This window comes from Vespa mandarinia, chromosome 10, assembly GCF_050613455.1.
Source record: "Vespa mandarinia isolate Hongniang chromosome 10, ASM5061345v1, whole genome shotgun sequence".
Taxonomy (NCBI): domain Eukaryota; kingdom Metazoa; phylum Arthropoda; class Insecta; order Hymenoptera; family Vespidae; genus Vespa; species Vespa mandarinia.
In genome coordinates this window covers 8,231,242-8,259,035 of record NC_140819.1, presented here as the reverse complement: position 1 = coordinate 8,259,035, position 27,794 = coordinate 8,231,242, and the positions used below count along the sequence as shown (strand labels likewise).

Sequence of the window (27,794 nt, the reverse complement as noted above, 5' to 3'; positions counted from 1 at the left end):
TAATAACTCCCCGAGTTTACCTTTATGCCCATTTATCCCTTCGGCAATCTCTCAAAGCCTTCTTCTTTAACCGTGGTCCGATGATAGTGAGCATTGACCTGATTTCGCGCTGAGAGAAACCGATCGAAGGTCGGTCTGGACCAAAAAAGGAAAAAGCTTTTCATTTTGTGAAACTTCGTAGCTTCTCTCTCTCTTTTTCTTTTTCTTGTCCTTTTTTATTTCTCTTTTTTTCTTTCATACGATTGCACAAGTTTCTACGTTGTGTAATCTTCTTCCCTTTCTCTTTGTATTTTTCCTTTTTTTTCTGTTTTTTTTTCTCTCTTTTTCTCTTCCCTCTCCATGGTTTTCTTCCTACCGACTCGTGAAAGTCGAATAAAAAGGAGTCGAACCCACGAAGGAGTAGTAAAAGTAGTATGGTAGTAGTAATAATGGTTGTAGCAGTAGTAGTAGTAGTAGTAGTAGTAGTAGTAGTAGTAGTAGTAGTAGTAGTAGTAGTAGTAGTAATAGTAGTAGTAGTTGTAGTAGTTGTGTAGTAGAAGTAGAGAGAAAAAGGGAGACCGAAATAAATGAGAGGCAAGGTCTGCTTCGAAACCGGTTTCATCGTGCCACGGTCGGTCGTACGCGAGGAATCGATTCTCGCATCGATAATGCACGACTCGCGTTGCAAGTATTAACAGAAAAGGGAGAGAAGAAAAAGAGAAAGAAGAAAAGATATACATATATATATATATATAGAAAGAGAGAGAGAAAGAGTTGCGTGAATGAAAGAATTTCCCCTTAAAATACTATTAATTTAAATCGACCTCGTATCCGACTCCAAACATGTACGTGTGTTAAAAATCTATCGTATTATCGTCTTTCTCCTCCTCCTCCTCCTGCCTCTCTCTCCGCTTCTCCTCAACCCACGTTTTATTCGTCATTTTTATTTGCGAGCAACGGTGTTATCTCTTAACCTCCGAAACTCACTTATCTGCTCGATGTTTGATTCAACACGAACGCTGATCTTTGAAATCGTAATCGTCACGTTTATTTTCTTCATTTCGTCGTACTGTATCCATGAGAAATTCTTTCTTTGGGCATTTAAAAAAAAATCATAGCAATAGTTTTCTCTCTCCCTATCCACTCAACAATCTGAACTATAATTCGTGTTTTCTCTTTATCAATTAAAGTCAAGTGGGAAATATTTATTTATCTCTTCTCCCTCCCTCCCCCCTCTCTCTCTCTCTCTCTCTCTCTCTCTCTCATGCAACTTGTAATATAGAGTGGCAGTAATGTTATTAGTAGAACAGACATTGTACTCTTCGATGACTCTAACTTCTTATCTCGTTCGGAACTCGCAAGTTATTTCATTTATTGATTAATAAACTCGAACCCATTAATAATAATAATAATAATAATAATAATAATAATAATAATAATAATAATAATAATAATAATAATAATAATAATAATAATAATAATAATAATAATATATATGTATGTCGTCTATCACAATTTTCCTTCCTCTTACTCGTCTTCGTTTTCATCTTTAGAAAAATTCTTTGAAAAATATTAATAACCAATGTACAACTCAGTTTTATTCTCAAAGACCGATATAATTCACTGTTATGTCACGGAACGTATTATCGTCTCTCGTGTTTTTTTCACAACGACTATCGTTCCATTATACGATACGATACGATACGATACGATACGATACTAACCAACCAACCAACCAATCAACCAACGAACGAACGAACCGACCAACCAATAAATCAACCAACCGGTGTTGAGTGCAACAATCGTGATTCAGAGACAATCGTATTCGTTCCACGCATCGAATTGCCAAATCGAGCCGAACGTCCTTCCTATTTTAAAAACTTTGAACGAGAAGGAGAAAAAGAAGTCATCCTCGAAGCTTTCATTTTTTTTTTCTTTTTTTTTTTCTCTCTCTCTCTTTCTTTCTCTCCCTCGAAAAAGAAAAAGGAGAAGAAAATAAAAAAGAAAAAGAAAATGAAAGCTTCGAGGATGACTTCTTCTTCTTCTTCGCATGCTTTCTTACCAAGTTCCTAAAAATACGAGAGACACGTAAGATCGATTTAACGTTGATCGTACATTTAATTCAGTAATACATATGCGACAACACTTCATTTATTCCAGTTATATTCTCTCGGTTCTTTAACGACGTATGCTTATAATACACACATGTATAATACATACGTATGCATCTTATATATGTATGTATGTATATATGTCGTTGAAGAATATTAACATTATCCAATGCGAGCACAAACGACTTTTGCATCGTAGTCTGGCGTCAGCAAGCAAGTAAGCAGTCCCAACACCTACCCAACAAAGCGACGTTCTCGACCTTGAGACCCGTGACATCATCGAGGCTCTCTTCTCTTCTTTTCTCTTCATTTCTCTAACGATGTCTCTCTTCTACGTTCCCTCGTTCCGTTATTTTTTTCCTCGTTATTCCGAACGAGCGATTCGTTTCTTTAACTGCTAGAACACGTCTAACGAATTCTCATTCGGTGGTGACTTTGACACAAGGGTCTGTACGATTAGTATCCTTCGCTTTGAGAGAGAGAGAGAGAGAGAGAGAGGGAGAGAAAAAGAAAAAAAAAGAAAAAGAAAGAAAACCCGTAGAAACGAAAATGAAGTTCGAACGAAGATGAAAACGTAATAGAACGAATTATCGTTCATAATTTATTCGTTCATAATTTAAAATCGAGTTCGACAGAATAATTAACTAATCTGATATTTAAATCGAATAATATACGCGTAATATATATATATAACTTTTCTATTTTTATTTTTCCATATGTTCTCTGAATATCTCGAATCAGTGGGTAAAGAAAATATTTTGCAAACAATAAGATCGATCAGCCTTGGTTGTGTCGTGACCGATACGTAGGCGCCGTTGCGTCTACACCCTCGACGACAACTCGCACGCTCGATACGTACGTTTCTAGTGAGATAGATATATATATATATATATATATATATATACAAAGAAAGAGAAAGAGAGAGAAAATCTAGCAAATAGAATCGTACGTAGAGGATGGGACTGGAGGGGGTTGGTTGGAAAAAGCAAAGCAGGTCGAGAAAAACCAAAAACTGGTTTATCAGTTGACCTATTCATAATTTCCTACGTTCATTTACGTGTTAACCAATGAAAAGCAACGCGGTATGCGGGATGCGTTATGAAACGAGGTCTATACCATCGACTTTATTCCGGCAAATAAATCACAACATCCGTTTGCTCTTCCCTCTCTTTCTCTCTCTCTCTCTCTCTCTCTCTCTCTTTATCTATATATCCATCTATCTCTTGCTTCGTAACGACAGCATCTGCACAGCTTCATCGCTTCGACCGAAACTCAAATTGGATCGTGCGCTAATTTCGTAGTTTACGACACACAACTTTGACGATTTTCTCCTTACCCCTCTAGCGGTCCCACCCCTCCACACTCCTCTTCTTCTTCCATTTCTTTCTTTCTCTTTCACGAAAAACACGCGCGAAAGAAAATCTTTATCCGTCGTGATTTATTAGCGGAATAAATTAAAGAAAATAAACAACAATTTGTGTCTCTTTTTCCCTTCTCTCCGAACGACAGAATTCGAGAGCTCGCAAGTTCGGTGGTTCTCCATGGATACAGGAGTAAAGGAAGAATACGAATATGGGCTGGAAAGGGGGAAGAAAGAAGAGGAGGAGGAGGAGGAGGAGGAGGAGGTGGTGGTGGTGGTGGTGGAGAAGGAGGAGGAATGGGTAGTGTGTCAAGATGGCTGGTATCCATGGTAACGGGTTAGAAACTACGCATCTCTCTCTCTCTCTTTCCTATTTCTCTCACCGGCATCTTTCTCTGTAACTTTCCTCCTTGACTTTATCGATACTTTTTCTTGAAAAATCTAACGAGCTGATAAATACATTTTTGTTATTAATCATTTCTATTGTGATTAATTATCGTCGTGCTTTCGTAATGTTCTACGTTGAGAAAGAAAAAGAAAACAAAAAAGAAAAAAAAAGAAAAAAAAAAGAAAAAAGAAATAAGGAAGAAAAGAAAAATAAACAAGAGAGAGAGAGAGAGAGAGAGAGAGAGAGAAAAGGAAAAGAAAATAATTCATTGCACCGATCACAGATACGAGCAATTATTCGGTGCTCGTTAATTATAATAATAAAATTTTATTTGAATTATATGAAATCGATCGATCCATCTTACCTTGGTATATAATAAAAAGTTCCAGAATACGCAAGGAGAAATATAATTTCAGAATATCCTCGCACCGGACGCACACCGAATCGATCCAATTATTATACTTCCTTCGCGTAGAACACAACAGATTTCTCTCTCTCTCTCTCTCTCTCTCTCTCTCTCCGCCCCTCCTCTCTCTCTCTCTCTCTCTTTTTCTATCTATCTATCTTTTATTAGTAATTTTGGGGGTTGTTAAATTTAATCCGACGGATTCGTCGTAAAATCACGTGTGTCTCGGTATCGATACTTTTTCAATACTTTTTCTGATTTATTACACTAACCAAGGTGTTATTTCTTCTTTACCCTCGACGATAAGCGAAACACGGATAGGGACGATCGGACACTCGCGTAAATCCACTGTCCTCGGTGTTTCCTCTTCTACGGCTGCTTCGAGACTCGCGCGCGGTCTTTTTCCTTTTTATCCTGGGTACGTTCGTAGGCCGATCGAGAGGGAGAATGATGTAGTAGGGTGGTGTAGCAGGAAAGAAGAAAGGAGAAGTAGAGAAAAGAGGGGCGAGAAGGAGGGGAATAGCTTTGGGAGAAAGGGAGGGAGAAAGAGTATACCGATTTTCTGTGTATATGTGCGAGGGTTACTGTGCGGGTGTAACGAGAGAAAGGAAATGTAAGAAAAAAAGGAAAGAAATAAAAAAGGAGAGAGAGAGAGAGAGAGAGAGAGAGAGAGAGAGAGAGAGAGAGAGAGAGAGAGACGTATACCCGCGTATAACCAACACAATATAACACATATATAGGCACACACGCGCATGCACACAAGCAATGTGAAGGATCCGTTTAGACTTATAGTAACACACTTCTTATAATCGTAGTAGTAGTGAGTAAGCACCAAGTATAGTGGTCACGAGCTCCTGTCTATCTATCTATCTATCTATCTATCTATCTATCCATCTACTACGAAAGCTTTACCACGCCTGCGTCTAGTTCGGCTAACGCTCGGCTACTGACCGAAACTTTCCGAAGGGAATTGCTTCCTCGTTCTGCCATCTAACGTAAACGAGTTCAAACTCTACATGCGAATGGTTTCACGACGCTGTCGATAATTTTCTTCAAATCGATATGGAGATATGATCGGGCGGTAAATTTGAATCATTGTTATTTTCCTCTTTTTCTCATAATCGTTAAATATCTTTTTCTTTTCGTCTTTTCGTCTTTCCTTAATCGCTTCTTTTTTTCCTTTTCTTTTTTTTTTTTTTTCTTTTTTTTTAATCGGTGATAAAAACGATAATAGAAATTTTTATTATTAGGATAAACAATGACGTAGTAATTTTTGAAGGGTATATTCAATATTGATCTTTACTTTTGAGAAAAGTTTTGAAATCAAACTGGACATCTAACTATACGATTTAGTTCGGATTCCCGATAACTCGTACGCGCACAAGAAGAATCTTCTTAATTTTCTATTCGAGCCGTCGACGATGAGCCAAGAAACTATTCACGATCGTAGTAACGGAGTAATCAAAGTAACGAGACTAATCGAAACCTACAACGGGTTATTATCGAAACTTCGCTACGCCACAGCATCACGTGGTCGCGAGGTGCGTCGCAAAATATCTACATATATATATATATATAGATACATATGTGAACGGTTTGCAAGGCGTTCCTTTCAATAGGGGATGACCTTGCAAAGATATGCCGTAGTTTAGAGCGATAAATGTATATTGCATATAACCGCAATTAAAGTCTAATTATAATGATAATTTCAAAGTCAATCAAGCCATTTGAGAACCTTATTCATTTACGTTCGCGATAGGGGGAAAAAAAAAAAAAAGAAAAAGAAAGAAAAAAAGATGGAAATTGTGTAAAAGGAAGAAACATTTCGAGAAACGTGCTTATCCACGATAATCTCTTTTCGAGAAAATATTCTCGATTGGTTTCTTTCTATCTCACGAGTGTACAATTACGGATGCGGCATGGGAGTACGCGTTACCTACCACCTCAAAGTCTCCACCTACGTACGGTTCTCTCTTAATAGGCGGCTACTTATCGTACCGTACGATCATTATCACGTTTGATCCGGTTAAACGACGAGACATCGCGTCGGGAATACGTAATGGTATCTCGTCATTGCTATGAAATGAATTGCGGAATCTTTATTATGAAAAAACGAAAATAGATATATGCTTATATACATACATATGTATGAAAAACGTATATGGAAAGAGGATCGAGAAAATAGAAACGTTTTAGAAAACTGGTTGGTTTAGTATCGATACGTGAAGTCCTATAAGTCTCGAATCTTCGATTTGAGATATTATTGGACGAATGTAACAGAGAGGAAAATATGCGATCGAGAGAGAGAGAGAGAGAGAGAGAGAGAGAGAGAGAGAGAGATAAGTAAAGAGATTTAAAAAATGATTTTCTCGTAAATTTTCAATGTGTCTTTATCGTTTTTTGCATTCCAGCTCGCGAAATAAGCGAGTCTCGCCGTTTCGACGTGAGAACTCTCTCTCTCTCTCTCTTTCTCTCTCTCTCTCTTTCTCTATTTTTAAAAGAAGGAATATCCAGGAAATTTCCGTTTGTATTATAGGAAACTCTGAAATGTGTCAGAGATATCGTGATTTCGTATTTCTGAAAGAAAATTTGTTTTCTTGCCTTTTGCTCTGGGAAAAAGAAGAAGGAAAAAAAAAGAAAGAAGAAGAAGAAGAAGAAGAAGAAGAAGAAGAAGAAGAAGATCTGTTTGACTTCTATAAAGTTTAACATTAATATACTAGCATGGGCCTTTGATCAACGTTAACCGTCGTAACGTCTGTATCTCAGATTCCTATCGAAGAAGTTCCACCTTGAGAAAGTTGCATCAGACGTTGCCTGATTATTTCCGGCGAACTTCTTTGACGAAGACGAAAACGAAAACCCACTTGTAAATGTTCAATAATGGAAACATTTTCTTTGAATAGAAGAAAAAAAAAAAAAAAAAAAAAAAGAAAAAAAGAAAATGTTTCTCATTCGAAAGAGGAAGTTTTAATGAAAATTCAAGACAAAGATTCCACCGTTAGGATTATTCGATACTCTTATCCATTAATTCTAATTAACGAACTATTAAATACTATTCGATTAGGATAATAGCTTTAGCAATGCGAAATATCGATTTTTATTCGCGATTAGGAGCGCCGCCCTGAGTGCACGTACTTACGTTTCGATTGAGGCGAAACGTTATTTCGGTGCTAGGTGCGCCGTGTTAATGACGTCATCGAAAACGCACGCGAACGAGCGAGCGAGAGAGTGAGCAAGCAAACAAGCAAGGAGGACGAACGCGTAGGCGTATTTTTTTTTTTTTCTTTTTTTTCCCAAAAAGCTTCATACGATTGACTTACTCGGTGTCAGGTACAGGTATCATGGGTGGAGGTAAGCGGCCATTGTGGTCCAAAAAGTGATTGATCTCGGGTTCCTCTTGAACAGGAGTCTCGTAAACAAGAGTTTCCACCATTGATCCTTTGCTGGAGCCAAAGGACACTCTAGAAAGAAAAAGAAGTAGAAAAAAAAGGAAATTAATGAACAATTATTTTTAAAATTTTATATTTGACGATAAAAAATTTAATACTACTGTTTGTTCTTACATTTTTTACTTATTCTTTTAATAAACCTTACGTTCTTTACTTCTTTCTCTATCTTTCTCTCTGTCTGTCTGTCTGTCCGTCTGTCTGTTTTTCACGAGATGTAGACTCAAACTATTACCTCTTATATATGTAGATCGTAAAAATATTGTTCATAAACCTCAGTTTCCTATCGTGTGACAGTCGAAGTAAGGGAGACAGACGAGTCGGTGACCGCAGGAGCTAGGCGGCCCGATATCAAAATTGAAATTCCATGATCGAAAGATCGGATTACTAGGACTCAAGTACGACAGAGACAGATATATGTGTGTGTGTGTGTGTGTGTGTGTATTTATGCACATACAGTCATACGAAGGAAGATGTTATTGATTCCATCCGAATCTCAATCTTCCTATTGGGAAGGAATTTTATTTTAACGACAGATTCTTTATATGTTCTTGGAGATATTAAATCGCCGAAAATGAAAAAAAAAAATATATATATATGTATAAGTATAATTTACATCATATATTATTATAAAGTTACTTCTATATATATATAATTTACATTATAAATATAGAAGTAACTTTAAATAAAAGAATATATATATAGATATATACATGTGTGTGTGAGTGTGTGTGTGTGTGTGTGTATAGAAATCGTATCTATTTATATATATAAATAGGTAAGGTTCATACGTCGTTCCCAACTTTAACAGCAAATCGTAACTGGCTATAACACGAGAATCGATCGGTTGGTCGGTAGGTCTGTTGAAAAAAGATTCAAACACTATTAAAGTAATCTTATTATTAGCTGACTATATGTAAACTTTTATTATACAACCTTGTACCAAACTGCGCGATTATAAATTCAATATATATATATATATATATATATATATATATATATGTGTATATATTTATATAGCCGCATGAATTAAAGAAAAGAGGGAAAAGATAGAAAGATGAAGGAAAAAAAAAGAAAGGAAGGAAAGATGATTAATGAAAATATAATATCGTCAATTCTAATATTTTTTCAAATATAACCTCGTAATGGTTTGACGAGCGAGGTGATTATCAATTAGCAAACATACGAGTTGGATTAGTAAATTCAAAGTACTTGCGCTTATATACTATTGTATATACACATACATCTGTCTATTTACTTTTACTATACAATGTTGTTAGAAGAAATGACCAAGCAGTGCTGCCACGTAGCGGTCAATTCGTCAAACTCAATCGCGGCAATGTGTCAAAGTCACGTGGTCTTGGCTGCACTTCTGGAGTAGACTGCACGATTGGAACACACATATACGCATTCATACACATAAACAGGCCACATATGGTGTGTGTATATATGCATATATATATATGTATATGCATATATATATATATAAACACATATATATATATGCACTTTCTATTTACGTGTAATATGTCAGCGCAACACGCTTGTGTGCTAACTCGATGACGTAACTACGAATCGCCACGCTTGTTCTAGTCGCGTTCTCGCTTCCCATTGGCGCGGTCACGTTGACATTTCGAATATTTTCTATTTCTTAAAAAAAAAAAAAAAAAGAAAAAAAAAAAAAAAAAAAAAAAAGAAAAAAGAAAAAAGAAAGAAAAAAGAAAAGAAAACAAGAAGAAACACTTAAGTACATATCCGTTTTAATAAATACCCGCCGAGTTGGCAAATTTATTCAAATATTTAAAAAAGCAAAAAAAAAAAAAAAGAGGAAAAAGAAAAGGAAAGGAAAGAAAAGAAAAATGATTCGATAAAAAATTGTCGTTGAAACGAACGAGGTCAAAGAGATTGCCTCATCGAAAACATTTTTCAGAGACATTAAGAGAACAGGAAAAAGGAGAGAGGAAAAAAAAGAAAAGACTAATTACTCTCGCAAGTAAGAAGAGATTCGAGATACGAGATTAAAGAGCTAATTTGTTAGATTGTTAGATGTTCCTCCGTGAGATCTCGTAAAACAGACGGAAGTTATGTTCCATCGTTAGACAGTTAGACACTTTTCCCAACCGCAAAGTATCCTTTCATCGCATAGATCTTTCTTTTCTTTTCTCTTTTCTGTTTGTTTATTTGTTTTCTTTTTTTTTTTTTTTTTTTTTTTTTATGTCTTTCCTCTTCCTCTTCCTCGTAGTCGTTCTCGTCGTCGTCGTCGTCGTCGTCGTCGTCGTCGTTGTTGGCGGCGTCATTGAACGAACCATAACCGAGAGGAAAAGGGTAAAGAAGAAGAGAAAAGGGAAGAGATGAAAAAAGAAGAGATGAAAAGAGAAAAAGTGAAGATAAAAAGGAATCTCACGTGGCGTGCACCGAATCTCGACTTTGCGATCTACGCCGTTGCGAAGTCGGTTAATTAAATGTTACGCAATCGTCGTTGGCGATGATGTTATCGCGTATTACGCCCGGTAACCGCCAGTTGGAAGACTGTTTTTTTTTTCCGACGTTTATTTTTGTCGTCTTTTTTTTTTTTTTTTTTTTTTTTTTTATTCTTCTTTTTTCCTTCTTGAACGGTGAACTTCGATATAAATGTACGAAGAAAAAAAAAACTGTTTGAAAATAATTTGGAACATTAGAAATATCAAAGCTTTCCCTTTAAACTCTATTTTCATCCTCGGATTCCTCCCCTTTAACGGGAATATATCTTGCTCATTGCATAACTCTCGCATTGCCATTTTTATCGCGGCGAAAAAAAAGAAAAAGAAAAAAAGAAAAAAAGAAAAAGAAAGAAAGAATGAAAAATCAGTAAATGAAAAGTGTTGTTACGGATACTTTGAACGAAGGATCGATTTTTCCCTTGACAATTGACAATTGAAAGTAAACGATATATCTATAGATTGACATGGATTGATTATTATACGAATATATAATAAATATACTTAATAAAAATAATAATCGTAAGGTCGATTATTAATTAATTCTCTTTTAATCATGATAATCAAGAAATTATCCTCGTAGTTGTGGATCGTAACATTCGAGAAGCCAACTCTCGCGAGACGTGGGTGCCTTTGTTTTCTCCCCCAATGTCGAGGAGGAAGAGATGAAGGTGGAGTAAGAGGAGGAGAAGGTGGAGGAGAGATGGTGGTGGAACGTTTCTGTGCGCCATTAACGAAGCAGACGAGCGGAGCAAAGCAGAAGCTAATAGATCTGATTCGATATCGCGAAGCAGCAAGAAGGGTTCCGCAAGCGAGCGAGCGAGTAAGCATAGCTATAGCTCGACTATCGTGGTTTCTCTCTCCTTTTCTTCTTCTCTTCCTTCTTTCTTCTCTCTTTTCCCTTACATCCCTTTCACTATTCTCTTTCTCTCTCTCTCTCTCTCTCTCTCTCTCTCTCTCTCTCTCTCTCTCTCTCGCTCTCTGTCTTCCTTCTTCTCCTCCTATAATTCTTCAACCCCGTCTCTTACAGTAAGAGGTACAGTGTAGTAATTTAGAGGAGGACCCTCGCGCCTCGACTCGACCGAGCGAGACCTCGAAGAAGGCTAAGTTCGTTCTCAAGGTAAAGAAGAAACTTAGAAGACGGAAGTCGAAAGACTCTTCTGGTGCTGCTACTACTAACTACTACTACTACTACTACTACTACTACTACTACTACTACTACTACTACTACTACTACTATTGTTACTGCTGCTTGTTGGTTGATGCTATAGTGCTAGTGCTGCTGCTAGTGCTCCTGCTGCTGTTAGAAATTACGTTCAACCGAGTAGACGACCGAAGAAAGAAGAATGAATCGGTCGCAACAACCGTTAATGGTTACTTTCCTTTTACTCCTTCGAAAGGCTTAGAAAGATCAAAACTAGAGATATTATTAAAAGATATTATTATCATGATTCCTCCATTTTCCAACTTCCTCGTTTAGAAAAGATTTATCCGATTAGATCATCTCGATCATTTCTATTATTAAATGATAAATAACGATTAACTATCTGATACGATAAGAAATAATAAAATGTATATCGATAAAAGTGTAATCTATGTAAAAGAATATTTTTTCTAAATTGCATCGATTACGGTTCGATCGTGTAACTTAAAGAACGGAGGATTTCGACGAAGTCGAAAGTCGTTCAATGTTGTGATTTCGTTCGATGGACGAGGAGAAAAAGAAAGCAGAAAAAAAAAAAAAGAAAAAAATAAGCCAAAGTAATAAGACGTCAAAAGGTGTTGTCGAGACTAACGTAAAGGTGAGAAGGACGTAAGGGGTTCGGACACGAAGGTAAGTATCTGGATTGATCGAGGTTGGGGTGGGTCGGGGTCGAGGTCGAGTCTAGCTGCTAGCTGACCGGCTGGCTCCTTTTATCGATCCACTTTTGATGTACCCCTAAAGTGCACTAGAATTGAGAGATACAGTTGATATGGTTAACCCTTTGAAAGATTCAATGAAAGATACAATGCTAAGGGATCATTGGTTAACCTCAGTCAAGGGTGACCTATCTTATAGTCAAAAATCCCCAAAGAGATAACGAAAGTTAGCAAACCCTGGTTGGATACTAAATCAATAGATATTAAATTTAATACCACGTAAATTACTATCCGTTAATCGACTAATATTATTTATTGAAATAATATTTTAATAAAATATTTTCAACCGATATGAGAATAATAATCGACGATTACTTCGTGTTCTAAGTAACGTTGAAAATACATATTTCCGGTATAAATCATTGTTGTTAAAAATCCACGACGTACGAAAATAGAAAGAGAGAGAGAGAGAGGGGGGGGGGAGGGAGGGAGGGAGGGAGAGAGAGGGAAGAGCAAAGTCCAACACGCAATAATTTTCTGGCAATGAATTTCGTCGCGAAGCGAAATGAGCTTTTAGCAATTTCAGTGAATAAGTACTTGATGTTTTTGTACCCGACGTTGTGAAATTATTCGTTTCGCTTGATTATAACGTACGTTTCTAACAGATTTATTAAGTTGCACGGACCAAAATACGTATTACTAAATCGAGCTTTAAAGACGACATTTAATGAATTAAATCGTCGCTTAATTGTAACGTAGGTGGTATAAGAAATAAAAAATTGATATATGAAGGCAAAAAAAAAAAAAGAAAGAAGAAAAAAAATTTTGATATCATATTTTATTCTAGTCTAGACAATCAAAACGTTGGACGAATCGGACCCCTCAGTTATTTTCCATCCGCCACGTAAGAAGCTCTATAAAAACTCAACGAGGACTCTACGACGATTGACCCTGACCTATCCCCACGTATAAATGTCGTAAAAGATCTCGAGACACGAGGTACGAAAAGGCGCTCCATCGTGAAAGAAAGTCGTGTAAGCGATAACAAAGCTGCCATTATATTCGCTTCGTTGTTTCTCTCTTTCTCTCTCTTTCTCTCTCTTTCTCTCTCTCCTTCTCTTTCGATGTGTTTACGAACGTACGCGAAGACCTTTCGATATTTCTCCCTCGACTTCTCTTATACATGGTCGATGCAATCGCCTTTCAAAAGCGAGTAGGAACTTCACTCTGTTGCAACACTTGGCACTTTCGCCATTAGATTTGGCACTTGTACTTTTCCCGTCGGTCAAACGCAATCTTGTGTCTTCTCTAATAGACACAATGTCCATTACTTTATTTTTCTTTCTTTTTTTTTTCTTTTTAAGGAAAACGAGAGATTAAAACGAAAAAAAAAGAAAAAAAAATTCGTCAAATTTATACGCACAAGAGTATACACATGCGTATTCAGCGCGCTTGTTTGACGATCGCTTATACGTAAAAAGATAAATATTATTTCGAGATTTATCTGGTTTTAATTTCAAATGATATAAAAGCAGGAACACGTCGAAGTATTATAAGCCAAGACAAACTAATATGTATTTATAAATCATTATCGCAATTCCGTTGTGTAACTTAGTTGGTAATACGTTTTTGTCTCTCTTGTCCTAGATAGTCCAAGACTCGATATAACAGATATATCATTAGCTAGATTGATCGAGACGCAATTAAAGAACTAAATCAAATCCTTATGATCTGTATTGATTCAAGTAAAAGTAACGGGCATATGTATTGTTATAAAATCAATTTTAACGATGACGATTATGATCATATAATAAATAACGATATAAGGAATCGTCCAAGTGATATCTAATAAATTGAAAATAAGGAAAGTAAAGAGATACGGGTTAGGGATTCTTCATTCCTGACGTTTTCGACATGAATTTATAGACCGTGTTTGTACGATGTTGCAGTCATGCAGTAAAGTTAGGTACCACGCGAAAGTAAATCTCACGAAGAGGAGAAAGATAAGAGAAAGAAGAAGAAGAAGAAGAAGAGAGAGAGAGAGAGAGAGAGAGAGAGAGAGAGAAAGGGAGATTCGATATAACGTGGCATCTGGTGCGAGAGCGAAGAGGCCTGAGGTTAAAGACCGAGCCAGCAGAACCGAATTAGAAAGGTGCTCTCGGATGACCTTTGAACTCTCTCTATCTCCATCTTTCGATCTGCCTGCCCCCGCCTCCCTCTACTACTCTTGCTTAACTTAAGCTCGCAACTTGGCCGAAGGAGTGAGAACTTGGTTCCCTTACCTCTTAAGACTGGCGTGTTTCGCACCGTTTAGAATTTTGTTCTTCCGATCGCTACCGACCGTACTCGCGTCGCTGTCGATGCTGTAAAGACTGTCGTCCTTGGTTACCCTTGTTGAATTATGAAGGGTAGACTTCTTCGTTAATGTACCATTGTGCTTCGGACTTTCCGAAGGCAAAGGGTGTTGTTGCTGATGACGATCCATCGAGCTCGGCTGTTGATCCTCGATTCTGCTTGACACTATCATAATTCTAGTTCCGTCTACGAGTTTTTTCGGCGAGGTCGTTGGAACGGAAATGGTTATGGAAGAGGAGGCAGCCGTAGTCTTTTGCCGTATCGGCTGCTGTTCTCGAGGACTCTTTTGTATCCTGCTCGCGTTCCGATAATTTCCCTGAGTCTTTTGATGATTTTGATTTGGTTCTCCAGGTGGTGGTTTGTCCTCCGTTGGTAACATATACGACAACATTGTCCTTTGGACTTTCGCCTGCAAAACAAAACGATCGATTATGAATCAATAATAATCGACGAAAATTTCACTTAGTCGTGCAACCGACGATATGTTTCCTTCCGTATCTCTACGCTTTTCTTATTTCGCCTCTCTCACTCTCTCTCTCTCTCTATCTCATATAATATATAGATATGTATACGTATATACGTACATACGATCACGAGTAATGGGAAGTCTCGCCAAGTTGTAAGTACATACGAATACTTGATACCGTGCTACGGCATTGTCTCTCTATGTCGCGTAATGGTGCACATTCGTGCACAAGATCGTGCAATGGAGAAAGGTCGTGATGGTGGTTATTATTTGTACGTAGCTACGTATCAAATGGGTTGATTCAACTCTCGCGATTATATTTATCGTTCTCGTAATAATCGAATAATCGTACAATACATCACTTAACTCGTTGATATTTAAATCTTACCAAATTAAATCCGATTTCATCGAACGATTGAAAGATATAAAAGTTTTATTTATGATTTTAATTGGCAATCTAAGCTAATTAAAATTGCGTTCGATGTCCCAAGAAATTTTTCTGGTGCAAACAAGTTTACATCGTCATCTCCTCGTAGTTATCCTTTTCGTCGCCTCTTTGAGAATTTAACCGAGAAGTTGCACGTCATCATCCGATTAAATGCGTTAGAATGCACTACGACGGGACGATCGACGGTCATTCGAGGATTACCGTTACGATGGTGAACCGATTAATGCTAATAACGTAACGCGATCGGATCACACGGTGACGTTTGATACAGGACTTGAAATAAATCGTATGTCTTTTAATAAAATTACCGCAAAATATATCAGGATATATGCATATATAATATATATGTTCTTTTAGATAAACATTTTATTTAATATAAATATTTTTTATTTTTTTTATTTTTTTTATTTTTTTTTTTAATAATTTATTTATGAGCGATATATGAAATGATTTATTTATACGAGATCGATGATAGTTCGAACAGGAAAAAAATTGTCAATAGATACTCGTTTAATCTGGCAAATTCATTTAAATACTATAATAATAAATAACATTTCAAATACATAATTTTAATATATTATATATTTCGTTTTTTTTTTTTTTTTTGATAGAACTTGAACTACCTTGAAATACCAATGTTATGGTCAATGAATTTCTCCGGGTATGGACCAACCCGAGTACTCGAATAAAAACATACGGTTTATGTAAATGAAAAAAAAAAAAAAGAGAAAAAAAAAGAAAGGTAAAAAACTAAAGTCACCTTGAAGCCTCAGAAGGACGTTCATTCAGAGAAAATTTGTGACCGACGTAGGATGTCCTAGCGCATCCCTTTCCTCGTCCCACGAAACAAAATAGGTTTCATTTGAAATATTTTCTCAAACGAACTATAGTTCAGGAAATGTTATAATTGTATATGGAACTTCGGAATAGGATAACCCTGTATATATCGGGACTCTCTTTGATTCTTCAGCTCTGTTACTCTTTGATTCTTTAGCTCTGACTGTGCCTCTTTTCTGTTCCTAAACAAAGACCATTCGTACGTCCGTCCATTCGCATTATCTTGTCTTGCATTCGTTCACACAGAATCATACAACACACAGAACGCGCGTGCGCGCACACACAAAAACATTCTTCCCACGTGCTACTCGTCGTTCTTCTAATATCCTCCGCTATCAAAATCTATCGTTTCTTTGTAACAATCTTTGTTCACATCACGCTTTCTCTAAACACTCCTTTATCCTGCACCATGTATCATGTACCATACATACATACGTATGTGTTTCCTTTCGTTTGTACTCCATTTTTTTTTATGCACCCCTACGAAATAACGTAACCGCGATCGGATCACTCGAACGGTGACGTTTTCTATAATATATTTAAAACTCTTCCAAGCTTTTTAGATGAAAATATGCATTGAAAGGAAAAGAAAAGAAAAGAAAAAAAAAAACAATGCATAAATAAATAAAACGCAGAAAAAAAAATCTCGGTAAAGCTTTGCATATAAAATTTACTGCACGGTCGTCGTTACGTAAGTATCGCGTTCACGAATGTAATCTCTCGACGTTTTTCCGCCTCTTAATATTTTTCATCTACTACTTCTAGTTGCAAACGTAGATAGAAAAGAGCAAAGAAAGATACGTTTACTACGAGAACGTACGTGGCAGAGAACCGGTGTCGAAGGAGTGCGACGCAAAACCCGAACGAAAGGTTGTCAGAGTAATGGCAGCCTGACTTGGCTGCTCATACATATACCTACTCTACTACTATACTTTAAACTCTCTATCTGCTTCTAGTCCGCTCCACTAATTCCGCTCGAACTCCCCGCCGCATCATCATTTCCGCAAGAGTCGCGAAACTTCTCTTTCATTAAAATCGTCGTCGTAGTCGTCGTCGTAGTCATTATTATTAGTGTCGAGATTTCAATATTCTCTTTTAACATAATCAGACAATTTTTTTTAAAGTGACCCATACATTTTATGGATCCTTAATCCTTCTACCAATGTTTCTCAACGAATATGCATCTTACGGCGTTAAATTTTTAATCAATTTTATCCGCCTAATTTTGTTTTTCGCTTGTTCTCGTAAGAACATTATCGCAAGACGATATTATACGGTAACGTTTATATCTTTAAAATAATATCGAGCAGCTGCCAGTCCAGTAATATAATCGGGTTCTTGAAAAATTGTATATAATAAATATTTCGATCGTGATACCGTTACAAACAAATTTATTCACAGTTTAAATATTCGTCGAGATGGTCCTACTTCTTTCTATATTTTTCAAGTAATTGAAGAAAGGAAGATTTTGGCTTCATTAAAATGCAAAGTATAAAATGAAAATTAGTGTATACACAAATCACGTTTAATCTTCGTTAAGATCTCTCTTTCTCTCTCTCTCTTTTTCTCTCTTTGCTCGCTGTCTTGGCATAATTATCTAGTATTTTGTGGAAATCGGGATCGAGCGTGCATGTAAATGGAAAGTAAGAAGAGAAATACTACCACTATTACTACTGGTTGGGGAATATTGTAAGACTCAAGAAAATACCGTAATCATGCAAATCTCTTTCTTTCTTTTATTTCCTTTCTTACACGTGGGTACGATTCTCTCTTTCGTCTGTTCATTGCTACGGTCGATTTTAGTTAGAGGTCAGACCAGAGAGAAAGAGAGAGAGAGAGAGAGAGAGAGAGAGAGAAAAGGAGAAAAAAAATAGAGAGAAAAAATTTTATTTGTTTCAAGTTTTTGCGAACTTACCCGTAAAGCGAGTTATTCCGGAAGTGACGATTCGTAGGTGCGTCTGATGATGGAGCAGCATCGGGATCGTCTATGAGAAAGAGAAATCAAAACTATTAGTAACACATACATATCCGTGAGATAGAACATGATAAAGTAGATATATATATATATATATATATATATATATATATATATATATAATCTTGATCCTTAAAGTATCAAGTTCCTTTGTCGACCCGGAGAATGCAAAATAAATGATGTTAATCCGCATTTAAAAATTTATTTAAGATCTGATGCACCTTGATGAACTTGAGAAGAATGAAGTTAAAAGGTACGACAACAAAGGTAAAACAACAACAATAACAATAACAACAACGTCATCGTTGTTCCTTGGCAGCGTCGTCGTCGTCGTCGTCGTCTCGAAAAAGTCTATTACTCTGGACTTAAACGAACCTTGTGTACACTACTAAGCTTCAGCTTCTTTTCTTTCTTTTTTTTTTTCAATGACGAAGGAGAAGACGAAATAAAAGAGAAGAGTCTAGGAAAACGGGAGGCAGAAAGGAGAGAGAGAGAGAATGATCTCGTCGTATGAATAGGCACCTGTTTTCGCAGACAGGTGATGCTACATACATACATACATACATACATACATACATACATACATACATACATATATACACATATAGATACATACATACATGCATATATGTATGCATGTATGTATGCATGTATGTATGTATGTATGTATGTACATCTTTCTCTTCTCGAGCAAACGCGTGAGAAACCGAGAGAGGTCGATGACACCTGGTAAACGTTCTCTCTCTCTTTCTCTTTCTCTCTCTCTCTCTCTCTCTCTCTTCCCTTTTATATTTTTTTTTACTGATTGTAAGAATGAAAAATGCCGAGGAACGAAGAGATCGGTTCGATCTCGGCGGAGCCAGGAGCAATGTCAAAAAATCAGGTTGCGTTTGCGAAAAAACGAGTAAACCTGTAAAAGAATGACAAGAAAGAAGGAAAGAAAGAAAGAAAGAAAAAGGAAAAACGGAAAAAACAAAGAAAAGACTCTTTTCGTTGGTCTCGCGTTTCATCATCTTTATCCTTTTTCCTTTTCTTTTTTTTCTTTTTTTTTTTTCTTTCACGTTTTCTTCCTCTTGGATCCAAGCCATGAAAATAATGAGTTGTTTCTCCGGGGTTGCAATCGATTCGTAAGGTACTTTGTGCATTTCGTAAGTACCCACGATAAACGGTATCATCGTATTATCGAGTTCCTGGCATGATTCAGCTTTAAGTTTAACCGCCGAACGAACGTTAGCCGGTCTCGGGTCGATCGCCCGGAAGAAAAGCAGATGCTCGTGCCGCAAAGCGATCCGGTTTTTCTTCATAAGTTATTTAATATAAAGCCGAGCAACGAATGGTCGAATGAATCGTGATATCGTTCGAAGCTCATAGAATCAGGATATGATCTAAGAGAGAGAGAGAGAGAGAGAGAGAGAGAGAGAGAGAGAGAGAGAGAGAGAGAGAGAGAGAGAGAGAGAGATAGAAAGAGAGAAAGAGACAAAGAGAGTTGCAAAAGGAAAAGTTTATAATATACGTTAACACGTTTTGACTTTGATCCTCTCGTCGTACGATATATTATATCGTGACGTGTTGTACCCTCTGCGTGGGACGATAATTTCGTTGCTAAGAAAACGAATGGAAAGCCGCCCTCGCTCTCGATTCCAGGACGATAAAGCGTAGGACGAATTACGAGGCGCGCTACGCTAGCCTGGTTTCTCTCTGAAGCCGACTCTCCGTTCACTGCTGTTGCGATTACGATGCAATGATGCAATGTTCTCGAGTGTACCGGGGCCACTAAATTGATAAATTTGCATGCCTCGCCGTCTCCTCTTGCAGCGTGTACTCGAGAGAAAAAGAGAAGGAATGAGACAGACAGACAGAGATATTGCGAAGGCTGTTAAGAAGAAATGAAATTTTATAGTGTCTTCTTAGAGTCAATTCTTCTTTTTTTATTATTTATTTCTCTCTCTCTCTCTCTCTCTCTCTCTCTCTTTCTCATCGTTTGATGCACTAGTACATAATCTCTCTAATAAAATTTATAATATAATATTATATATTTGAATTTATACGAAATAATGTCTACTATAATATAGAAAATAAATGGACGACGAGAAGAAAAAAGAACAAAAATGAGAGAGAGAGAGAGATCAAAAAATTATAAATTAGGTTATAAATCGAGGAGAATGACGAGGGAACGAGCGTGAATCATCATCATTGGTTGCCACGAACATTTTGCTTCCGTCCCGCTCGTTGTTGCAGGTAGTTTATTACGATGACGATTCATCGCTTTATAATATCTCGTCGAGCTCTCGTTGATAGACGCAGTTACGTACGAAACGCAGTTACGTACTTAGAGACAACACGTGACAGCTTCGTTAGAAATGAACACGCGTCGCTGGTGATTTCCCATTGTCATTTTTATATTGTTTTTCCTTGTGTTTAAATCTTTGCGAGGACATGTTAACCAGAATTATCTTTCGATTATTTGAGATTCTTATCATTGGATTCTAGACCTCGTTTTGTACGTTGCTTGATTCAACGATGAAACAACACAACGAGCGTAGGCTGACCGACTTGACGGACTTTCACGTTCTTATAATCTGTCAAGAAAGATAGAAAGAGAGAGAAAGAGAGAGAGAGAGAGAAAACTTACAATGATGACTTTTAGTAAGTACGACGTTGTTCTCTGATCATTGTCCGTCGCCGACTATATGACATTGACTCTATTATCTCTTTACGATTGTCTCTCCATACGATAATAACAATGACGTTCTTTACGCGGTGACAGCTCCTTAAATAAAGTCCCTTTTCGTATATATATTTATCTTCTCGGTACATGTATGTGTAAGTAGAGATAAATAGAGAGAGAGAGAGAGACATACGAGAGATACGAGTCATACTAAACTAGCGTGGAAATTGAATAAATGAGGAAATTAAAGTCCATTAATCAATGTAAGTTCTTCGAAGATCCCACGGTTAAAGAGACATGAGATATTTACATGCATTTCATTTTCTTCTCTTTTTATCTTTCTCTCTCTCTCTCTCTCTCTATCTATCTATCTATCTATCTCTATCTCCGTGCCTCTCTGTCTCAATCTCTTTCATTTCTCTTCTCCTTTCCGGCTACGAGTAATGTAACGTTACTTTGAACGAGATTTCCGGCAGCGTGACTTCCTGTGCCTAACCGTTTGGTACGAGTTCGCGATCTTACTCTTTCGTGACTCGGACAACGAAGAGAAAGAAAAAAAAAAAAAAAGAAGAAGAAGAAGAAAAAGACAATGTAGATATTATTGCGGAAGAGAGAAATTTCCAAACGTTATTTTCTCTGGCATAAAAATATCAAGAGACCCTACTTGAAAGGTTCGAGCGAGTCTAGAGCCGAGGAAAAACGAGCACGACGGCAAAAATATGAGAAAAGAGAGAGAGAGGAGAGAGAGAGAGAGAGAGAAAATAACGTAGGAAGCATGATTCTTTCAGGTGACCCGAAGATGCTCGCGCGACTCGACGCGGAAGTATATTCCTCGAGAAGAGTCTTCTTAACCTCTTTTTCGGTCTTTCGAGTGTCTGAACGATTAGTCATTCCTTAAAGAAAGAAACGAAAAAAAAAAAAAAAGAAAAAGAAGTAACGACACAATTAAACGTTCTCAAGGAGAACAACTTTACGGTAAAAGAGTAGGACAAAACGGCTTTTTATGGTTAACGTTATTACGAGTTTTGAGATCGGAAGGATGCCGGTGGAAGAGGCATCTGGACCATTTTCTTCTTCTCTCTCATCGTCAAATAATTTGTAATAAAATATATTGACTCGGATAGCCTAAACTATTGTCGTAATGATAGAATTTAATTAAAAGGGCGTCGAAATGGATGCTGTGTGTGACTCTGGACCATTTATTTTTTCCTTCATACGAACGATCAGATAAACACCATTGATTTACATCACATTTTCATCACGTTAATATTCTTAATATCTTTCTTTCAATAATATATATATATATATATATATATATATATATATATATATATATTTATCGTCTTTTTAAATGATTCCAGATTTAAAGCCAAATCCTAAGTGCTTACGCCTCTGACAAGATCCCACGATACAGCCTGTCTGTCTGTCGTCTGACCGCACGAGACGAAGCTCTGGAACGAATGACCGAAACATTTCTTCGTGAGATACCTTCTCGCCCTCAAACACCACTTCCGGCACGATGATGGCCACGACGAATTTTGGTTACGCCGAAATGCTTTAAAGGGACTTTGACCTTCTTTAAATTCTTCTTAATCATCCGTTAATCCAAAATATTCTTATTATATCTTAGCCTTGAACTTTAATATTATCCTACTTTACGAAAAATGAGTATCATATTTGTCCACGATTTAGTTTCTTTTTCCTGATAATTTCAAATCGATTTAATATACATCATGTCGTAAAAAAAAATATATATATATATATATAATAACATATTGTTAATAAAATTATTTATACCTTATATACTTTATACGTATTGTTGATAAAATAAATAAGATATTTTTTTTTTCAACTATTAAACACAATGGTAGTTTATCTTCCGGCTTTCGAACAACAATTCTGTTGTTCTCTTTTATTTCATTTTCTTTCCTCTCATTCTCTCTCGACGGACAGTATCCTCGAGAGATTTCAAAGGACCGTCCAGTCATCGAAGCTCTAGCTAGCTAGCTAGCTAGCTAGCTAGATACCGTGGAGCGCGTGGGTGTTCGTTTTACGCTTCGATCGTTTCGAGCGCGTTTTACGACAATAACGCGTAGTCGGACGAGAGCGTTACAACGGCCTTAGCGTCCCGCGGCGCTCTCGAGAGAGTAAACACGATGTTAAAACCCTTAACGGTTTCACGTCGGGTGTCGCACGGCCCACTCTAAGATTCCTTCGAACCGATCGATTCGTATAATTCATTCAAGAAAAAAAAAAAGAAAAAAAAAAAAAAAAGAAAAAAAAACAAAAATACAAAAAGAAGAAAAAGATAACAGTACGAACGGATGATAATCAACGCTTTCAATCTTACGATTATTTTAATTACTTCGATCTCGATCAATTGATGCAATTTAGATGCAATTATTTAATTGATCCGATTGATGCAAGTTTCAATATTTGCAAAACACAAAAAGGAAAACGTTCGCAAATGCGTTGACCGTTGATTATAACAAAAACGTGTTGTAACGGAAACGATTTGCAATAGAAAGGATGTGTGTGTGTGTGTGTGTGTGTGTGTGTGTGTGTGTTTCAGATAGAACAGGATAGAACGTTCCGGTTTCTCTCTACATCCTGTAGAAAGAGAGAGAGAGAGAGAGAGAGAGAGAGAGAGAGAGAGGCCACCAAAGAGGATTAATAATTACGCTGTAATAATCCCGCTTAAGTGGATGGACCATGGCAGAGCATGCAGGAAGCACGTCTTCTTCTCTGAACGGAGGAGGATATAGCGCATATAACGATAGCTTTCGAACGACGTTTCATCGTTTCCCCGTCACCGGCATTAACGTAACTGTAGTAATCGCGAACCGTAACGCGAATGCCTACTTACATCGCTTCGTTTTCCTTTCCCCCGTTCGATTAGGAGCGTTCCGTTAGTTTCTAAAAATATCAAACTAATGACTTATTGAAATTGTTTGAGCAAGGGTGCCTAAACTCTTTTTAAATATCGATAAGAAAACAAAGATATTTGTAAATATAAAACAAAAAGAAAGATATATTTGTAGATATAAAAAAAAAAAAAGAAAAGAAGAAGAAGAAGAAAACAAGAGAAATACTCCTTTATCGTAGAGAATTTTTCTTATTTCTTTTTTTTTTTTTTTTTTTTTTTTTTTTTCATCAATGATATCGTAAAAGGAAGAGTCAAACATGACGATCATAGTTTTTAATCCTTTTGAAAGATAATGCGATCGTCAGAATTCATTCATAAGATTCGATTCTCTTCGAAGTTTATACGATTACAAAAGATTCTTCTTTTTTTATATATACATATATATATATATATATATAATACTTCGTTCGTGCGTATATCAGAAAAAAGAGAGAAAAAGAGAGAAAAAGAGAGAGAGAGAGAGAGAGAGAAAGAGAGAGAGGGATAAAAAAAGAAAGGGAAAAGTTGAAAGAAGAGGATTTGCAAGAGCGTGTCGGCGTGCAAAGTAAATACTTATGAGTCTCTCTCTCCCTCTCTATCTCCCCCCTCTCTCTCTCTCTCTTTCACCCCCAGGAATCACTGAGAAGCCGCTATACTGCGCTTAGACGCATAGTACGCATGCACTTATGCACGCGTGCAACAAAGTAAGTAAGTAAATACCGTACGTATATACATACATATATACATATATATATATATATATATATATATATATATAAATGGATACATTCATACATACATACATACATACATACATAAGCGTAAGAAACGAGTCCTCGGATAATTAGATACCCGATACCTCCACCGTCCTCCGCGGTCAGTTTTGCGGATCTTTCTCTGTGTATATAGCTCTTACCCTAAGGAACTCGACTGCCTTCGTTTGCGTTCTACCTACGCGAAAAAGAAAGACAGGGACAGGAGCAGAGACAGAGACAGAGACAGAGACAGAGACAGAGAGACAGAGAGACGGAGAGAGAGAGAGAGAGAACATCGACGCGATTCGAGTGTCTTCGAGCGTAGGTTTAACGGTGAGGCGGTAAAACGTAACATTAGACGCGCCTCGTTACTAATAATACTTATCCACTGCGACCGGATTAAGTGCACCCGGGTCAGCGATCTTTAGACTGATAGATATTTTGTTTCTACAGGAACAATGAAAAATATATATTATCAGTTATTAAGTAAGTACAATATATTTATCTTAATTGGTTAGAAACCCGATCGCGTTAATCGAATTTTTTTCGTTACGAATCGATAATTGAATTATATCAGACATACATATGTAAGTAGTTATTTATTTTACATACATATGTATGTCTATGTTTCGTAGTGTATTTTATTTGTGTTAAGAAACCAATCGAATCGAATCGAATCGAAACGAAAAGAAATGAAACGAAACTTATACGAATCGTCGTGTAGAATATATATCGATGATTTCTTTTGGACTCGGAATTCTAATCGCTTGATAATTTGTTGTCTCGTCACGAAATAACTGGCCGATCGCCATAATGTTAAAAAATAATGATAATGATTAGGTATTTCCGACGAACGGGTCACTCGTACGGTTCTTCTCGTACGATCTTAGCATTAGAAGTTTTTTCTCTGTTACGTTCGTTTATGTGATTATCATTTCTTTCGAATCGATGGAACAAAGTCTTACAAATCGATATTTACACGTAACGTTAATCTCCTTTTGTAGATAGACACGAGACAGACGAGACGTGAAAACGAGAATTCTTTTCGTTCGAAAGAATTGCCTCAGTTATTTTTTTCCCTTTCTCTTTCTCTCTCTCTCTCTCTCTCTTTTCTTTTTTTTCTTTCTTTTTCTCTCTTTTTTTTTTTGCCGTAGGAAAACCTTTGAACACACGCTCTTGTCCTGGAACGCTCACGTAAACGATTCTCGCACGACCCTCGGTTATGAGTCGGCGACCCTTTTCCCTTCCTGCCTTGGCATCGGACGACGATAGGGAAGAACAGTTCGCTAATGTACAAAAGGGTAGGTTCGTTAAAAGGGCCACCTTGCGACATTTGCATTTAAACCCTACACTCGATTCTCGATTTGGCGAATTTTCCATTTTGCGGCCGAGTAATCTAATCGAACCGCATCGAACCTAATCAAATCAAATCCAACTTTGAACGATCGATTTATTATCATATAAGACATATATATATATCTGCATGTAGATATTATCAATATTTTATATATAAATAAATATTAATATCTCGTGGAATTATTCCGACATTACTGATTAATCCGATATATTCTTCATTTTTACACAAATAATTAATAAAATATTGAATAAAAATACTATCGTTCATTGTTTATTGACATAAAATATTTGAAATTCCTACGTTACTAGTTACATACGTAACCAATGCCATAGGTATATATCTAAGGTATATATTTGTTTATGATAAATATTAATAGATATATATATATATATATATATATATATATCTAAATAATGTAAATATATATATGTAAATATATATATGTAAATAAATGTAAATGAAAAAATTAAAGAAAGTATATCGAGATAGGGTAAAATAGATAACGGAAGGGTACACCCTCTCTAGCCGTACGGATGAACCTGTACGGATTCTGGCAGCTGGTTGGGTGCCAGGAAACGTCTATGCGCCGCGACGTTGTCTGCTGGCATTATGACCCGGAAGATATGCGAGTGAGCACAGAAGCGTCCCCTATCACACCTTCTCTTTCACTCAGACACAGAGTAATATAGATGCACATACACCTACATGGGACTTTGCTACTTTGTAGAGACGCGTGAAAAGCGATTCTCATCGGGCGTCCACCTTCCTTTCTCTATAACGATGCTCATGAGAGACCATGGGAGAAATGAAGAGACAAGGCAAGCCAGCCAGTCAGCCGCCTTTAGGGTTGCAGATCTTCTTAAGATTAAACGATATTATCGTGAACCAACAATGGTTTATGAGTAAATTAAACATTTTTCCTTCTTTATATATCCATTGTGATATACCTACGTATCGTTTTTAAGATATCAAAACAGAACAAAACAGAACAAAACAAAAAAGAAAAAAAAAAAAAGAAGAAAATAAGATTTACGCACCCACTTAACATTAATTTTATAAATATTTTCAAACAACAAGAATTATTATCGTCATTCATAATAAAAGCAATGAACGTACGACATTTTACGTATGCACGGACGTATCTAAAAAAGAGAGATTAATAAATTCCTTGAAAACCCACGACATATAAATTATATCTCACGGTATTACGATCATCCTCGGTTTCCGCCTCGAAAGATTTACGATGTGTTAAGCGACGTCATTACGTTATAGCAAGTAACGAAATCAACGAAGAGGATCTTCTTTTGCTCTCTTATACTAATCGTTTCAACGTTCGTTGCCTTCCTTCTTACGCTCTTTCTCCCCCACCCCCCTCTCCTATCCCTCCCTCTCCCTTCTACTTTCGGTTATTCACCAAGGCATCTCTCGTGGAATCTATAAATTCTCTCAAGGCTTATCCTTTACTTTTTGCTTTGTATTAGTACTGCTGCGCGAGAAACACGTGCCTCCTGTTCCTTTTGCCGGTATAATAATTAGTAAGACACGCATAACGAATGGCTGGAATTTTTCCTTATTTTTCTCTTGCATACGTTCTTTTCATAGTTTTTTTTCTTTTTTTTTTTTTTTTACGAATATGTCGAGAGAGAAAGAGAGAGAGAGAGAAAACGTAAGAAGGGGAAATCGTTGTTACGTTTGCTATAACGAGTCATAAACGAGCTTACATACATACGTACGTATGTACGTACATACATATATATTCTTACACACATATTTATTTTACATATTCGTATGCATATCCGTAACGACTCGTTAATCTCGCACGCGACGTAGTACTGTCGCCTCTAAGCTTGACCTTGAGACACTACCACTCACGATCGGTCACGAGAGACTCCTTTTTCCCACGTTCTATGTTAACCGCTACTACCGCGTTTCGCTTCGTCGAGTACAATTGCTCTCTTTCTCTTTGTGCGCCACCCTCCCTCCCACCCACCCTCCTACCCT

General features: G+C 36.8%; 1 protein-coding gene and 1 long non-coding RNA gene across 3 annotated transcripts in view; one reads left to right on the top strand and one right to left on the bottom strand.

Moving 5' to 3' along the window:
* The window catches only part of LOC118445497 (uncharacterized), a 55,728-nt gene that overhangs the window by 17,252 nt on the left and 10,682 nt on the right, over positions 1-27,794 (bottom strand). For both annotated transcript variants that reach the window (XM_085659634.1, XM_085659635.1), the window contains exons 3-5: positions 18,049-18,118; positions 14,310-14,791; positions 7,565-7,705 (exon numbers count right to left, since the gene is read on the bottom strand). In XM_085659634.1, the coding sequence (XP_085515760.1) occupies positions 7,565-7,705; positions 14,310-14,773 (605 nt within the window). In that variant the 5' untranslated portion in view covers positions 14,774-14,791; positions 18,049-18,118. The remainder of the gene's footprint in view (positions 1-7,564; positions 7,706-14,309; positions 14,792-18,048; positions 18,119-27,794) is intronic.
* Positions 10,149-22,503, top strand: LOC118445504 (uncharacterized). The gene is made up of 3 exons (XR_014982635.1): positions 10,149-10,990; positions 11,198-12,001; positions 22,138-22,503. It is a non-coding gene; the product is annotated as an uncharacterized LOC118445504 (long non-coding RNA).